General features: G+C 43.8%; 1 protein-coding gene across 1 annotated transcript in view; it reads right to left on the bottom strand.

Annotated features, from left to right (window-relative positions):
* The window catches only part of ric8a (ric8 guanine nucleotide exchange factor A), a 473887-nt gene that overhangs the window by 159777 nt on the left and 299312 nt on the right, over positions 1-14798 (bottom strand). The window contains exon 9 of the mRNA XM_070534856.1: positions 13421-13515. Coding sequence (XP_070390957.1) covers positions 13421-13515 — 95 coding nt within the window. The remainder of the gene's footprint in view (positions 1-13420; positions 13516-14798) is intronic.

The raw sequence follows: 14798 nt of genomic DNA on the forward strand, positions 1-14798 counted from the left end.
GTCTTACTGCCGTATTCAGCAATACATCTTGAAGCTCATGCTTGACTTGATATAAATGACGCCTGGTGTGAATGCACCCAAGATGCTCATTGCGTTTCTTTTGGTATGTTCAGGACAGGCGTCCTTTAAATCGAGTCAAGCATGGGCTTCAAGTTAAGATGCATTCCTGATCAACCAATCATTCAATCAGCGAAGACTACTCGAAAAGAATTCGTGATGTCAGAAAGAAATTATGGGAAAGCGCATCACAGGATAAGGTTAATGGTGCTAACGCTAAGCTGGTTTTTGATAAGTTCAGCATTAACGGTGATATGTTTGGATGGGATAATGCAAAAAACAAACGGTATAAAATCCCGAAGAACCATAAATGACACCACAAAGAGAGCAGCCCTGCATTCAAAATCTTAAACATAAACTGTTGTAGCGTCGTCAATAAAGCTGCGGAACTTGAGGGCATGCTGTTCTCCCATGATGCAGACATTGCCATACTTACAGAGACGTGGTTGAGCCGTGAAATATTTGACAGTGAGTTTGTTTCTAAGGGCTATAAGGTATTTCTGGGTGACTGCGACAGAAGAGGTGGAGGAGTGGCCATTTTGTACAAATCATCAATGCAACTTTTTAGTATGCCCGATGCGCAAGATATTAAAGCTGTCTTTTGCAAAGCATGCATCAACAAGGTCCGCTTCATCCTTGGTGTTTTTTATAGGCCTCCAAACTCTTCTGCTGCAGTACTTGAAAACTTCATCTGATTTTGCCATGCAAAATCAGATGACAGAATACTACTGGCAGGGGACTTTAGTTTACCAAACATTGATTGGCACACCTTTTCATTGCATTCTGCTCACAGTATTGATAACACAATCTTTGATATTGTATTCACGTTTGACTTACTGCAAATGGTAAATAATTTCACGAGAGTACAGGGAGCCGTAGGCTCAATTCTGGACTTATTTTTTGTAAGTGGCGCCATCCGAAATGCGATAACCTGTGAAGTCACAAACGGGATTTCTGATCACAAAGCTGTCTTGTTGCGCTTGTCAAATGTCTACCCTGATCACAAAAACGGTGTTCATTTGTTTCCTAATTTTTCTCGTGCTGATGATGAATCTATTCTGGATATGCTTGCACTCTACTTTGACGACTTCAGAAACAGCACTTGCAATGTAAATGACTTGTGGCTTTCTTTCAGGGGAATTGTCTCTGAATGCATCCAACGATTCGTTCCCGCAATTGCAAAATCTTCTGTGCACCGTAACCCATGGATTTCTCGCGATACGTTACACTTACAGCGAAGGCTTAAAAGGTTAAAAGTGAATGCAAGAACCAATGTAACCTTAAAATCTACTGTAGAAGGCACTTCAGAACAACTAAAACAGAAAATAATTTGCGACAAAGAAAAATATTACGGAACGATCCTGCCTTCGTTTATTAAAACGTCTCCTGAGAGATTCTGGAACCAAATCACACCTAAATCTTCCTTCTACCAGTGGGTTCATGATAGACGGCAAATGTGTAAGTGATGAGACTGTCGTTTGTTCTGCTTTTAACAAATTCTTCCAGTCGGTATTTACCAAAGATAATGGTTCCCTTCCCAACTTTTCTATATCGCTTCTTGTTATATCTGACATCATTTCTGAGAGCGGCGTTTTTAATTTGCTATTGAACGTTGATACTAAAAAGTCACCAGGACTAGATAAAATACCAAACGCGTTTTTAAAGCGTTATGCGGAATGGTGTGCTAAGTACCTGTATGTCGTATGCACCAGATTTTTACGCGATGGTTCCCTACCGGATGACTGGAGGACGGCCGAAATCAAACCTTTACATAAATCCGGGAAAAAAACACACATAGACAATTACTGACCAGTATCTCTTACATCTACATCATGCAAAATTTTAGAGCATATAATTCATAAACATATATTAGGTTTCTTAGAAGAGCACAAGGTACTTACAGATGTCCAACATGGTTTCAGGCATAGGTTTTCTACATGTATTCAATTAGTTGAGACTGTTCACGATCTCGCACAGGCAATTAATGAAGGGAAACAAACAGATATTGTGTTCATGGATTTTCATAAAGCATTTGACAAGGTATCACATAACAAATTAATCCATAAATTAGGGTATTATATAAAAAATTACCATATACATGGATCAGAGCCTATCTTACTAACAGACACCAATTTGTCACCTTAAACAATACTTCTAACAATACAGAGGTTGCGTCTGGAGTCCCCCAGGGATCAGTTTTGGAACCACTTTTATTTCTATTATTTATAAATGACATAGTCGCAGAACTTTCAGTTTCCGTGAAACTTTACTCAGATGACTGTATTTTGTATGAAAAGATATCTTCTGTTGATGATCAGGTGCGTCTAAACAATGACCTGGCAAAGGTCACTGCATGGTGCGAACAATGGCAAATATATATTAATTTTGAAAAAACTGTTTTTATGAGAATCACACATAAGAAAGAACCTCTTCAATTTGCATATAATGTTGACAACGTATCTCTATCAGAGGTAAGAGAGTACAAATATTTGGGCCTATGGATAACCAATGAGCTTTCCTGGATGTAGCACATAGATACTGTTGTTGCGAATTCTTTGCGTAAACTGTTTTTCTTGAGGCGCTCACTGAAATCATCTACGTCTGATGTTTGTTTACTGGCGTACAATTCCTGCATTCGTCCGCTGTTGGAATATGCCGTAATTATTTGGGACCTATTCACTTTAACCAATATTAAAAAACTGGAAAGTGTACAGCACAAGGTAGTTAGGTTTGTTTTTAGTTCATACGGCCGCGCATCTGTTGGTGAGCTCGTAAGGAGCAGTGGATTACCCCCGGTGACTGTGCGCAACCGTATCTGCCGATTAAAGTTTCTCTTTCAACTTGTAAACGACCATTATAAGGTTAACACTTCCAAGTTCTTTACTTACTCATCAGGTTATAACACGAGACGAAGGCATGCTTTATTGATAACCGCCATCAATGCAGGGAATAACTGTTTCAAATATTATTTTTTTCCTAGGACAATAACGTCTACCCGAGCATCTACCCGAGCATCTACCCGAGCCAGACGTGCAAGGTCTGTAAAACTGAATCGGCAACACTCCCCCACATTATGGGAGTGCAAACACCAATACCAAGACCTTAATCCCGTGACCCTCTCGTCGAGATGGCACGCTGCCCTGCGCAGCTCCCATCTCGACGACCAACTCTGGGCGACCCAGCAGGCCTACGAAGCGGCGAAGAGGCAAGACCTCGACGTCCCATCGTGGGAGGCCTCGGCCCAGCCGACTGAACTGCTGGTGCTCATTAAAGTTTACTCTCTCTCTCTTTCCCCAGGACAATAACAGACTGGAATAATCTTAATTCTCATATTGTTACCCAGAATTCCTTATAAATGTTTGAAAAATGCTTGCAAATGTTATGAATTCGTGTGCGTTATCTGTTTGTATGTTTTTTTCTTGTATGTTATGTATTCTTCACCAATGTCTGAAAATGCCTGCATATGTGATGGATTTGTATGTGTTTACATGCTTGTATATTTCTATGTATACCCACCCTGCTATGATCTTATTTCAGATCGCAGTATCTATAAATAAATACACGGGTTAGTGTTATGACATGGCGAGGCCCTTTGGAATGATGACTTCATGAACTAGAGAATAGACGTGCCTATGAGAACCTACTTTTTTGTATTATTGCAGACATCTGAATCACAAGAGCAGTCTGAAGCATGCGGTAGGTTTGTAAAGACGCTCTGAGAAACCTGCACAGGTTTTCTTTGTAACAGTTTGCTAGAATCGGGTGTATGATTCATTTTACCTTTCCCGATCACCTTGCATGTTTCCGCACAATGCTTTCATCATTACTGTTCAGTGGTTCTTGTTTAACAAAATCGAGTCATGGGAAAAGAAGGAAAGAGGGTAATTCTTAGGCACTGAAAATGCAATACAGGCGCGAACGTCAAAAGAGGCACTTGTAGGCAAGATAAATGCAAGATTACCTTGTTTACATGTCCATAGTTTGTACTTACAAAAAAGGCAGAAGCATGCCAGGAAAAAATAAGCATTTCGTCTGAGGTTCCTCTCGTTATGAAGCCATTTACAATGATGAGAGCTAAACACAAAAAGTTTGGTCCTAATAAATGGATACCTCTCCCAGCTGCAATTCATAGTTTAAGCAAGATTTCGAGGGACTTACACCTCAAAAAGAAGTCCATGATCAATAAACAGTGCAGGAAGCCAGTATAACAGTTTTCATTGACAGTGAGTTGGCCCTAGGATATGATCCAGTTTGCATCTTCAATAAAATGGCTATTGACTGGCTACTATTGATCTGTACAATAAGTGCAGCACACATAATGAACAGCACGCAGTCCCATTTATGCCATGGGCCTCAGTTATACTGTGTGAACAGTGTGGAAATACAACAGATTTATAAAACCAGCTCTCTTTATCACCTTATCTAAGGGAGGGACTTGTCGATGTTACAGTGCAGAGCATGAACATTTTCTTAGGAGAAGGCTTCTAGTTGTTTATGAATTATATGGTAGAGGTTCATTACCTCTTGAAAACTGTTCAGCCATAACACTCGTGCTTCTTCTATCATCGATCACATCTATCTGATTCTGTCAAATAAGGGATAAGTTGGGTGCTGCAGATAAATGGCTCCTGCAGAGCCTAAAGGTACAGAATAAATAGGTAGCTAAATTTTCATTCTTGATGTTTGGTCCAGTTCTCTGAAACATACACATAGAACTGCAACTGTTCAATCTGAGTACCAATATTAAATGTGTTATTTGGGGGCTTCAATGATTTGCTGAAGTTGATGGAAAGTGAAGGACTGTATAGAAAAAATGGCTGTAACGTCAACTATCATCTTCTGCGCATAACCTTTCAGATACTGCACTAAATATAATCTAAAACACATGAAAAGGTTTTATAGAATAAAGTACAGCCATACTGGATCTCGCTGGCATTATCATATGTCACTGGTGTGGCACTTCCAACACCATGTGGGAACTACCATGGCTCGTACAATGCGCCGAGGGATACATTGTAATAGCGCAACTATGCTCAATGACATTTGAACTGTTTCTTGCAATTACAACTTCTAGCTGCGCCCTTATTCATTTATGACTTGGATGGTCGTGAAGCCTAAGTGCTTTTCTACCTAGAAATACTGCAAGCTTGTCTGCTGACACTAGCTGCACAAAAGAGCAAAAGTAGCTTGTGCTCCAGCAGAACTTGAGGGCAGATTACAAATTCTTGCCACACTATAAATGAGAAATATGAACATACTACCAAGCTGCATTATCTAAGCTGGTGTACAGCTGCAATACACGTACTGCACTCCCTTAATTGCGCTGCTTATAGCTGTGAAACTATCCCTCTGGTGCTATGCACATTTTGGGGCTGGCAAGAAGTTCCACTGGACAAGGCATCAACCAAACAGGCATTTAAAACATTGGGTTAAGGGTGTTCAAGACTGACTCAACACAATTTGCCACTTAGCTTGGATCTCGATTCCTTTTTCCTCTAGTGTCATTGACAGAAGAGCCACAACAGGAGTAGAGTAGCAATGTTTTGCTGTCGTCTTGCGTGTTTACTAATAGCACGAAACTACGCTCTAGCACTGTAGCATAATCAAAGAACAAAAGGTCAAGTTTCTTGAGCAAGCTTGATCAACCAGCTCTCTGGTAGTCTGGGCCCCAAGTCATAAGTTATCGTCGTATCGTGTCATGATTACAAAAGTGCATGAAAACTACTAGAAGCTGCAGTTTCAGTAGACGGTAGGGGATAGCCTCTAATTATGGGTAAGCCTTTGCTTTTGACAATGATCGGCCAAATTTATTCACGATTTCCCACTTCTCTGCCGGTGCAGAAACGCCATCGTCCTTTTAAGATTGACCACATTACAAAAACGTACATAGTATACACCGCGGCTGGTCGCGTCGCAATCCCGTGTTTCTATAGTTTTAGCGCCTGTTCAATACGTATGTAGAACCCAACAATCGGTTTGCTATGGCGCAGTTAGAAGACGATTGTCTTCAACGTGATCATCGTCGTGCTCTTTGCACACCACAAATGCATCAGACACAAACACACAACTCGACTGCGCAAAACGCACTGTTCCACCTTGCATCACTTCATTCGTGGTCGTGCTGTTTGCACGAACAAACGCGTCACACACGCAACTCGATTGCTTTTTGCGCACACCAAACGCCAAAACGCAATGTTCCACCTTCGTTCGTGGTCGTGCTATTTGCGCATACACATTTGTCACACATGCAACTCAATTGGTCTTTGCACACACCAAGCTTGTCACACACACACAACTTCGATTGCTGTAAAATGCGCTGTTCCGCCCTGTATCGTTCGTTTGTGGTCGTGCTGCTTGCATGCATGCGCAATGAACCGTCCACCCTGCTGCTCCGACGAATTGGCGTAAACAACGCTACCTTGCACTATGGCATATTTCTATGGGCCCCGTGCATGGGGACTAGGGCGTTCAGGAGCTAGACGCGTTTTTTACATGACACTATGGGAACCTAGGCTCCCCAGGGCGAAAAGTTACCTAGATATATAGTTCTCGTTGGTACCACGGGGGCCACGCTGCAGTCGACCGGTTGCACAGGCGAGTGAATGTAAATGCGCGACCAGGCGCCGTCTTTCTTTTCTTCTCATGTGGGCGCGCGCTATCCGGTTTCTAGGTGCCACTCAAGGGAGGGCACTACAGAAGTTTGTTGAAGAGCGGCACATACGAACACATCACCAAAGTTGGTTCGACGGTTGGTTTTGAAACCTGTTACCACAGCACAGGGTCCCAATGTGCTGCCCCTTCGACCAATGACTACGTAGTGACCCAGGTAGGCAAGAAAACAGTTAGATACAAACATACAAACATAGAAGGATAGCTGGCCCCACAAATTGTTACCCTAAGAACGCCAATTCAAAAAGATATTTGTGCCAATTTTTAGCCCATAGGCTACGTTCACACTTGGTATTGGAGCAGGCGGAAGCGGAAAAAACTTGACAAAATTCGCCCGCCTAGGTGGTGAAACGGGCGGAAAATCAGGCGGTGAGCCTGATCGGTCTTGGGACCGATTTCTTTCACCACGGTGAAGTGGAAAGCGGTTCCACTTCACTGGAAGCTGCACTAGCATGTAAACATCTGGTTGTAAAATTTAACATTTTCCCTTGTTCATTTTCCATTTTTAGGAAGAACTTGCTAAACGTATCAAAACTGTTTTCTTACTCATCCATGGCACACGAAAGTTAAACATGACACGTGCAGTTGAGCGAAATGATAGCTTTGGATAAATGATGGGTCAATGAATGAGCATACCACTTGAAATGGTGTGATGATCAGTGCCACCATGCGGACAAACATACACAGACTAAATGGATGTGGGCGAAAGCGGCAGTCGTTTATGCTGCAGTGGCAAAACCAAATGTGAACATCTTGGACATGCACGGAAAGACTTTCCACCCGCTTTGGCCTTTCCGCCTGCTTGCCGTTTCCCATGTGTGAATGTAGCCTAAGGAACAGCCCTTAATAATGCCAAAGAAAGCAAATCGTAAAATATTTGCTATTTTAATGCAATTCACATTCTTTTAGCACTTCATACTCTTTCAGAGGACTTTCTGCCTCTCTAATAATTTTCCCACGAATTTGGGTCACTGGGTAGTTCGTGGTCTAATGGGCACAGCAGTGGGCTGCTGTGCTGAGAGAACAGGATTCAAAAGCAACCGTCAGACCAACTTGGCTCACTGGGTATGCTTCACTGGGGATGTGCCGCTATTCAATAAACTTCCTTGACAAATCAGTTCTGCAGAATCCTGCAAGGTGGAAGAATATCGCTTTGTGCTACATTTGGGTAATGAAAAAGTTTTCCCTTTCAATAAACATCCTTCAAGCTAATTTGGTTTACTGGGTATATGTTGCTAGGCATGTGCTGCTCTTCAATGAAACTCTTTCACGGTAACTTGTTTTACTGGGTATGTGCCACTGGGTATGTGATACTCTTCAAAAAACCTCTTTCACACTAACTTGGGTCACTGGGTACCTGCCGCTGGGTATTGTGGGGATGCTTGACTCTCACGCATCCCCTGATATTGTTTTATGCGAAGCATATTACTAGAGCTCAACCCAGCTCCTCAGGCGCGGTGGTGTCGCCTTCAATACCACGTGACACCGTGATGTCACGACAGAGGAGAAACGGGGCTCTAGCTCGCGGCGTCGCCTTCAAGGCTGACCACGTGACACCATGACGTCACGAGAGAGGAGAAACGGGGCTCCAACTCGCGCCGTCGTGACGGTATATAAGCAGCTTCGCTTGCCTCTGCTAGACACTCACGAGGTGAGATGCCTCCTGGAGACAGAGCTGCTCGTTGGAATGAGAAGCGAAGGTTGTGGCGTGCTACAGAGACTGTTTCTAGGTGGCTTTGCTACGGCGCAGCGACTACGCGCCCCGCATCGGACGCGGTGAGCGTCAAGCAACGCAGCGTTCGGCGCGACAACGAAATGTGCGCCTGAGCAAGCGCCGCACGCCTGAGCCGACGCCGACGACACCGAGTTTTCTGCGACACGAGCTCCTTAACGCTGTCGCGTTAAAATAAAGGCTAGTATGCTTCGCATCCTGGGCTTAACCTTAGCTAAGCCACAGCCATTTTTTCCTGCATGGCTCTCACGTTTCCTGTAATCTGGCTTCTCCCCGTATCTGGGCGCCAGCAGCGTGGTTGCAACATACTACGAGAGATGGCAAAAGAGTTGCGCTGCTAACACTGCCTGATGGTGGGGTTACTTGGACACAAGAGAGAGAAGGCTGTTCCTCTTTGGCTCGGGGTCGGCGAGCAGCGTGGATGTTCCACACATGCGCCGATCCATGCTTCTGCGAGACTGTTTTGGGAGGTCTAGGAGCAGGACACCAGAATGGACGAACATGATCATTCGAATGCACCACCATTCGCATGACTGTACACGTGAACGACCAGGCGTTGGTGTCCAGCATGGGGTGAACATATTGGCTCGATATCCAGTCGCGGTGAGTTAGAATTCCTGGATTTGTTGCACACCCGTCAGCAAGTTCTATGCGTTGTGATTTGGCTGGCAGGAATTAGTGTATGAAAGGTGCCATAAATGCCCTTGTGATTGTTTGCACTACTGTGTTGTCATTTCTTTGCCCCAAGAGCACGTTTGTGACCGCCACATCTGGCGGGCCATGTTGGGTGCCAGTGTAGGTCTCACAGCAGTACCGACCACCGCGGGTTCGAGCTTCGCGAGCCACTAGGTCGCATCAGCCGTCGCCTCTAGCGACAGCTTGAGGCCTGAGCTGCACGCGAGCTCAGGCCTCAAGGGACTACCGAGTGATGCACGCAAGAACACAGTATTGTCCTGAGTTGACGGAACCTGTTTAGTGTCTCCGGCAGCACCTAACACTAAACAAACACCTGGTCGCAAGGCGGTGCGGGGGGGGGGGACCCAAAGGGGTCCCGCACTACGGGCAAAAATATAGACAGGGATGCTTATAGTCTTTCGCTGCGAGAGCATAGGCTCAAGCTGGGACACGGCGCCAGGAAAAGTCTTGGTGGCTATGCTACTTGCTCTCGCGACAACCAATGGGCCAATTCTTGAGAGATTGGGCAATCTACTTTGGCTTGGACCTCCAATAAGTGCGGCTCAGCATGACAAGACATTATGCGAGCACTAGGCACCTGTTCGTAAGCATAGCGTCCGGACAGGATCAGCATAAAGCATGCACTCCCCACACGGGAAAAGGCACCGTGCGTGAGCTCAAGTCCCAGTCACAAAGGTGTCAGAAGACGAGAGGAAGCATGTACATACCCAATCCAGTCCAAAGAGAGAAGAGAAAGAGACACACTCCTCGTTATCAGCAGCCGAACACGGCATGCCACAGCTGACAAACAGTTGCGAGTGGGAAGAGGGTGAGGCATAGGGATAGCAGAACAGGTGAATTTGCGCACAATAGCGCCGACACATTCTTTTATCTCCCCAGTATGTGCCACTCTTCAATAACAAACAAACAAACAAGAATTTCTTCAGTGCTGGGTGTAAATAAACCTACACCATACACCCTGAGATAATCTTGTCTGGATACATGTATTTACGCATGCACGAACTCTGTGGCAGTGGCGCTAGATGGAGCAGCGTGCTCAGTGGGAAGCATGAGAGAGGAACCCAGCTGCATACACGCCTCATACATAATGCGTTTCTGTAGCGGTAATACAGTGTGTTGCTACACTGCTTCAATGCTAATTGCATTAACATCAACTTTCTTTGCGAAATGGGTTCTGCAAGAAACATATGCTCTGTACCAACCTGGAGCAAAGGAGTACAAAGAGGTATATTTGGTCCAATGTTTAGCTCTGAAGAGCCCTCTCTCCCTCTTAATGAGGCCAAAAAAAAAGCATAGAGTAAATTTTGTGGTTTTCACTGAAATATAGAAATGATAAGGTAAAGAAAAATGAAAGTGGACGAAAAACATCCTGTGACTGGTGGAAGCCCCCAAACACATAATCTCCGCATTATGTGCACGTTTCTTTACCAATCGAGCTTGGAAAGAAACTTGGAAGTTGACAAAGAAGCTCAGGAACAAGTTAACTTGAGGACCACGCAAAGGACGATGGAACGAAGAACGTTAGGTGTAACCTTAAGAGATGGGAAGAGAGCGGTTTAAACCAGAAAGCCATTCGGCATAGCCGATATTCAAATTGATATCAAGAAATGGAGCTAGGCGTAATCATCTCATCCGACCTCAGCTGGAATGCGCACATACAGTACATAGCTAAAAAAGCCCTAAACAAACTGTTCTTCCTCAAATGCACCTTATCGCATTCCACCAGCCAGACAAAGCAGCTTGCTTACGTCAGCCTTATCAGACTGGCACTCAAATATGCCAACATAGTATGGTTTCTACATACCAAAAACTGCATCTATACGCTCGAACGCATACAATGAAAAGCTTTTCAATTTATCTATAATAATTTTAAACGCATAAATTCACCAACCGAACTTCTTTCTTGCGCAGGCCTTGCTACCCTTGAAATTTGAGCTGATGTTCAACAATTAAAGTTCTTATACTTAGTATTACACAGTGCGCTGAAGTTGGATCCCGCAGCCTTTGTAAAGTACAAACACACCAGACCGACTTGACATAAGCCCACTTTCACGCTAGAAGGATTTCTTTGTAACAACACTTTTCTCTTTACATTCTCTCCGCGAGCTGTGCGAGAGTGGAACTGCTTAAACCCTGCTATTACTGCCCAGCCTACATTAGAAACATTTACAAATCATTTAGAAGAAACAGTCGCAATCACAATTTTTTTTTTTTTTTTTGCAAGAGCAATAGTGTGAAGACCAATGTGTTACTCAATGAATGTAAGTGTCCATGTTTTCCTATGCTAACTTCTTGTTTGTTCTGTGTTATTTTGCTCACATTGTACTTATTATTTTGATGATTATGCGCCAACTCCTGTAATAATCCCTATCGAGATTGAGAGTATTGTGAAACAAAAAAAAAAAAAAAAAAGAGAGAGAAAGCGTGGCTGGCTTCACTTTACTCATCGTGCCAATGTTAGGATATCGTTGACGTGGCATAAAACCGTATCATTTGTCGCCGACTTCCAAAATCACCAAGTGAATTGTTTTCTCATTCAAGTTTGCTTTCTTCAATTGCCCGATAATTTGGAAAATTCTGCAGACCTTTTCTGTGTAAAACAAATCGATCGGCGACTGTACTTATTTGCATAAAAGGTTGAATTTGAATACAATAAAATTTCCATATAATGAAGCAAGTTAACGATTTTACCTACTTCATTATATCGAGGTTTAATGTACTAATTCTTTGTTCTGTTTCATAGGGGCGTAAGCTCCCCAAAAGTCCCAGGATCGCTTTATAAGCGTCCACTTGGCTCACAATTCCGCCTTGGTAGACACCACTTAATCGTAATACTATTTTTTTTCTTAAGGACATACCCCCTTGTGTTATTTTCATAGTTGCATTAAACTCATGTTAATATGGCGTAAAGTTATGCAGAATGACCAACACTATGGCCAGTAGTAAAATAACAGTGCAAAGAAAAACACTGTGCTAAGTTTGTTGAACGTGTTGAAGGCATAGTTTACCACATACTACCAACATAAAGCCAGTTTTACATGGGACAATTGGGGCAATGTCTAAATGATATGAGAATGCTGATAATGTAAAAAATTTTGCCAGAGGATGGCTAACCATACACTGTGTGGATCGGAGGCTGTGTTCTATAAGTGTACAGTAATCACAAAAAGTGGAAGTAAATTGACGTGACTGATCTCACAAGCTGGCAATATTGCTAACTCAGAGGACAGATGCGTCAATGCAACATGTATCATGGTGTCGGGTACAAAAAATTTTGTTCCTGTTTTGACCACACATGTAGAATAGTCTACCTTGAGACAAGCGCAGTACTTTCCTTGCATGCATAAATATAGTCAGGAGTTCCCGCAGTTAAATTTGTCAGAAGGTAGCACTTAATGCGCCTGTGATGTGCCTCCTTTGTCAGGATAAATATAGTCAGGAGTTCTTGCAGTTAAATTTGTCAGAAGGTAGCACTTAATGCGCCTGTGATGTGCCTCCTTTGTGGTTATGCCTTGGCGCTACAACATGCCATCAAGTAAGCACCACTCAGTCCAAGAACAAGTCCTCCTGTGCGTAATTTGTTTCTGTCAGGTAACGTGCTGCATAATCTGAGCGAACAGTGTTTTCAGTTTCTCCATTGCAGTCAGTGCCGAAGATTTATTGCTTTTGACTTCACACATCAACCTTTTTACACAATGCATCCTTGAAGCCGCTGCTTGAGCTTATAGAAAGAAGAAATGAAAACCAGCTTTACAAAGATGGCAGCTATCCCATACTAGTGCTGCGAATATACTTCTAAAGCAGTGTAGAGAGGAGCAAGGCAGCTGCCTGGACAACTGCTGCCCACCTAAAAATACAAATGTCTGCTTTAATACTATGCAAATGTGGCTGAACATTTGCTGGCATCTTTTTAAATAGTTGAGGGACCTAAAACTGCAAGAAACTTGAAACGCATTTTTTGGCTAGAACTCAAACATAAATTTACTAAATAAACACTACGTCGTGATGGCGTACCAAGAGCCCAAAGTATAACAACAAACTCTACCAAATCTTTCTTTCCAATTTCAGAAGGGCATGTGATCACGAGGGTTTCAATGTGGGCTTGTTGTGAACGCATCTTCATGGGGTGTACGATAGCGCAATTAAAAGACGGCGCTGTGTGTGTCTATGTGTGTCTTCTTTTGTCTCGTCCCTTATTTGCACTACCGTACACCTCATGAAGAGGCATGTGATCAACACAGAAAAGGAGCAATGCTGGCCACTCACCCATGCAATTGGTCCTTGGTTTCGACATCAGCAACGTCGCAGAGAAGCAGGTCATGCAGGAGGCCCACCAAGCGTTCAAAATGGACCTCATCCTCCTGTGTGCACCACAATCACAGTTCTCCTTTCTAGTAATTTCATTTTGGTCACAGATGAAACAATATTGAAGCAATTTTGGAAAACTTTCTGGGCTGGTTATTACTAGCCTTTGAGTAGCACCTAAGCACATGCATGCACCTGGAAGTTAATGGGTAGGACCCAGCACACTGCCTCCAAGATTCTCGAGCCTACCGCAGGCAGCTGCAGGTGGCACAAAATCTCGGAGGTCATGCCAAGGAGTCACGATGTGGGGATACGCGACTCTCACAAGTCCTCCGATACGCTGTTTTCTTGCATGGCTCCTGTCTCCTGCAATGCAGCTTCGCCACGTGGCCTGGGGCCCACCGCAGTCGGTGTGGTTGAAGCGAAGTGCGAGAGATGGCGCAAGTGTTGAGCTGCTAATGCTGCCCACCGGCGGGGTTACTTGGCCGCGAAAAGGAGAAAGCTGTTCCTCTTTGGTTGGGGGCCGGCAAGCAGCGTGCGGACGTGCCGTGCTGCTTGCCGTTCCCCACCGTTTGCGTGACCGTACGGGCGAACGACCAGGCGTTGAGATCCAGCATAGGGCGAACATATTCGCTCGCTATCCGGTCGCGGTGAGTCGGACTTCCACGATTTGTCGCGCGCCCATCGCCATGTTTTGTGGATAGCAATTCGGCTAGCAGGCCTTGATCTATGAAAGGTGCAATAAATGCCCTTGTGATTGTTTGCACTACTGTGTTGTCGTTCTTTTGTCCCAAAAATATGGGGGTGAGGACCCCACAACGTTTAATAAAACATGTATCACTTACGATAATGACATACTTGAGACTAAAAAGACGGACGAGACCAAGATGCACACAGAACACATGGCACTATGTTTCAGGTACCTTTAAAGACTTCAACTGAATGTTTACTTCCATAAAACATAGAACTCATGGGATGCACCGAAACCCGATACAAAAAGCAACATTCACTGTTATTCCTCTCCATTTTTCTTTTTTCTCTTCTTTCCTCCCACCTTTTTAAAATGAAAGTTGTCTGAACAAGTCAATGCATTTCCAGACATTTCCTGTTATTTTCCGGGTACACTTCCAGTTATTTTTGACATAGGGACACTCTTTTGTGGTGGAAGCTAGCAACAAGGATCTTGCACATCACCTGCCCTTTTGACGAAAAAAAGCTTTGAATATTTCATTTTTAAAAGGCACTTAAAATGAAGAACAAATACAAGGAAAACAGGACCCATGCTCTGATTACAACTGGGAGTTCAGTGGAAAAGACCATATGTACATAACCTATAAAG

Source organism: Dermacentor albipictus, chromosome 3 (genome assembly GCF_038994185.2).
Source record: "Dermacentor albipictus isolate Rhodes 1998 colony chromosome 3, USDA_Dalb.pri_finalv2, whole genome shotgun sequence".
NCBI lineage: Eukaryota > Metazoa > Arthropoda > Arachnida > Ixodida > Ixodidae > Dermacentor > Dermacentor albipictus.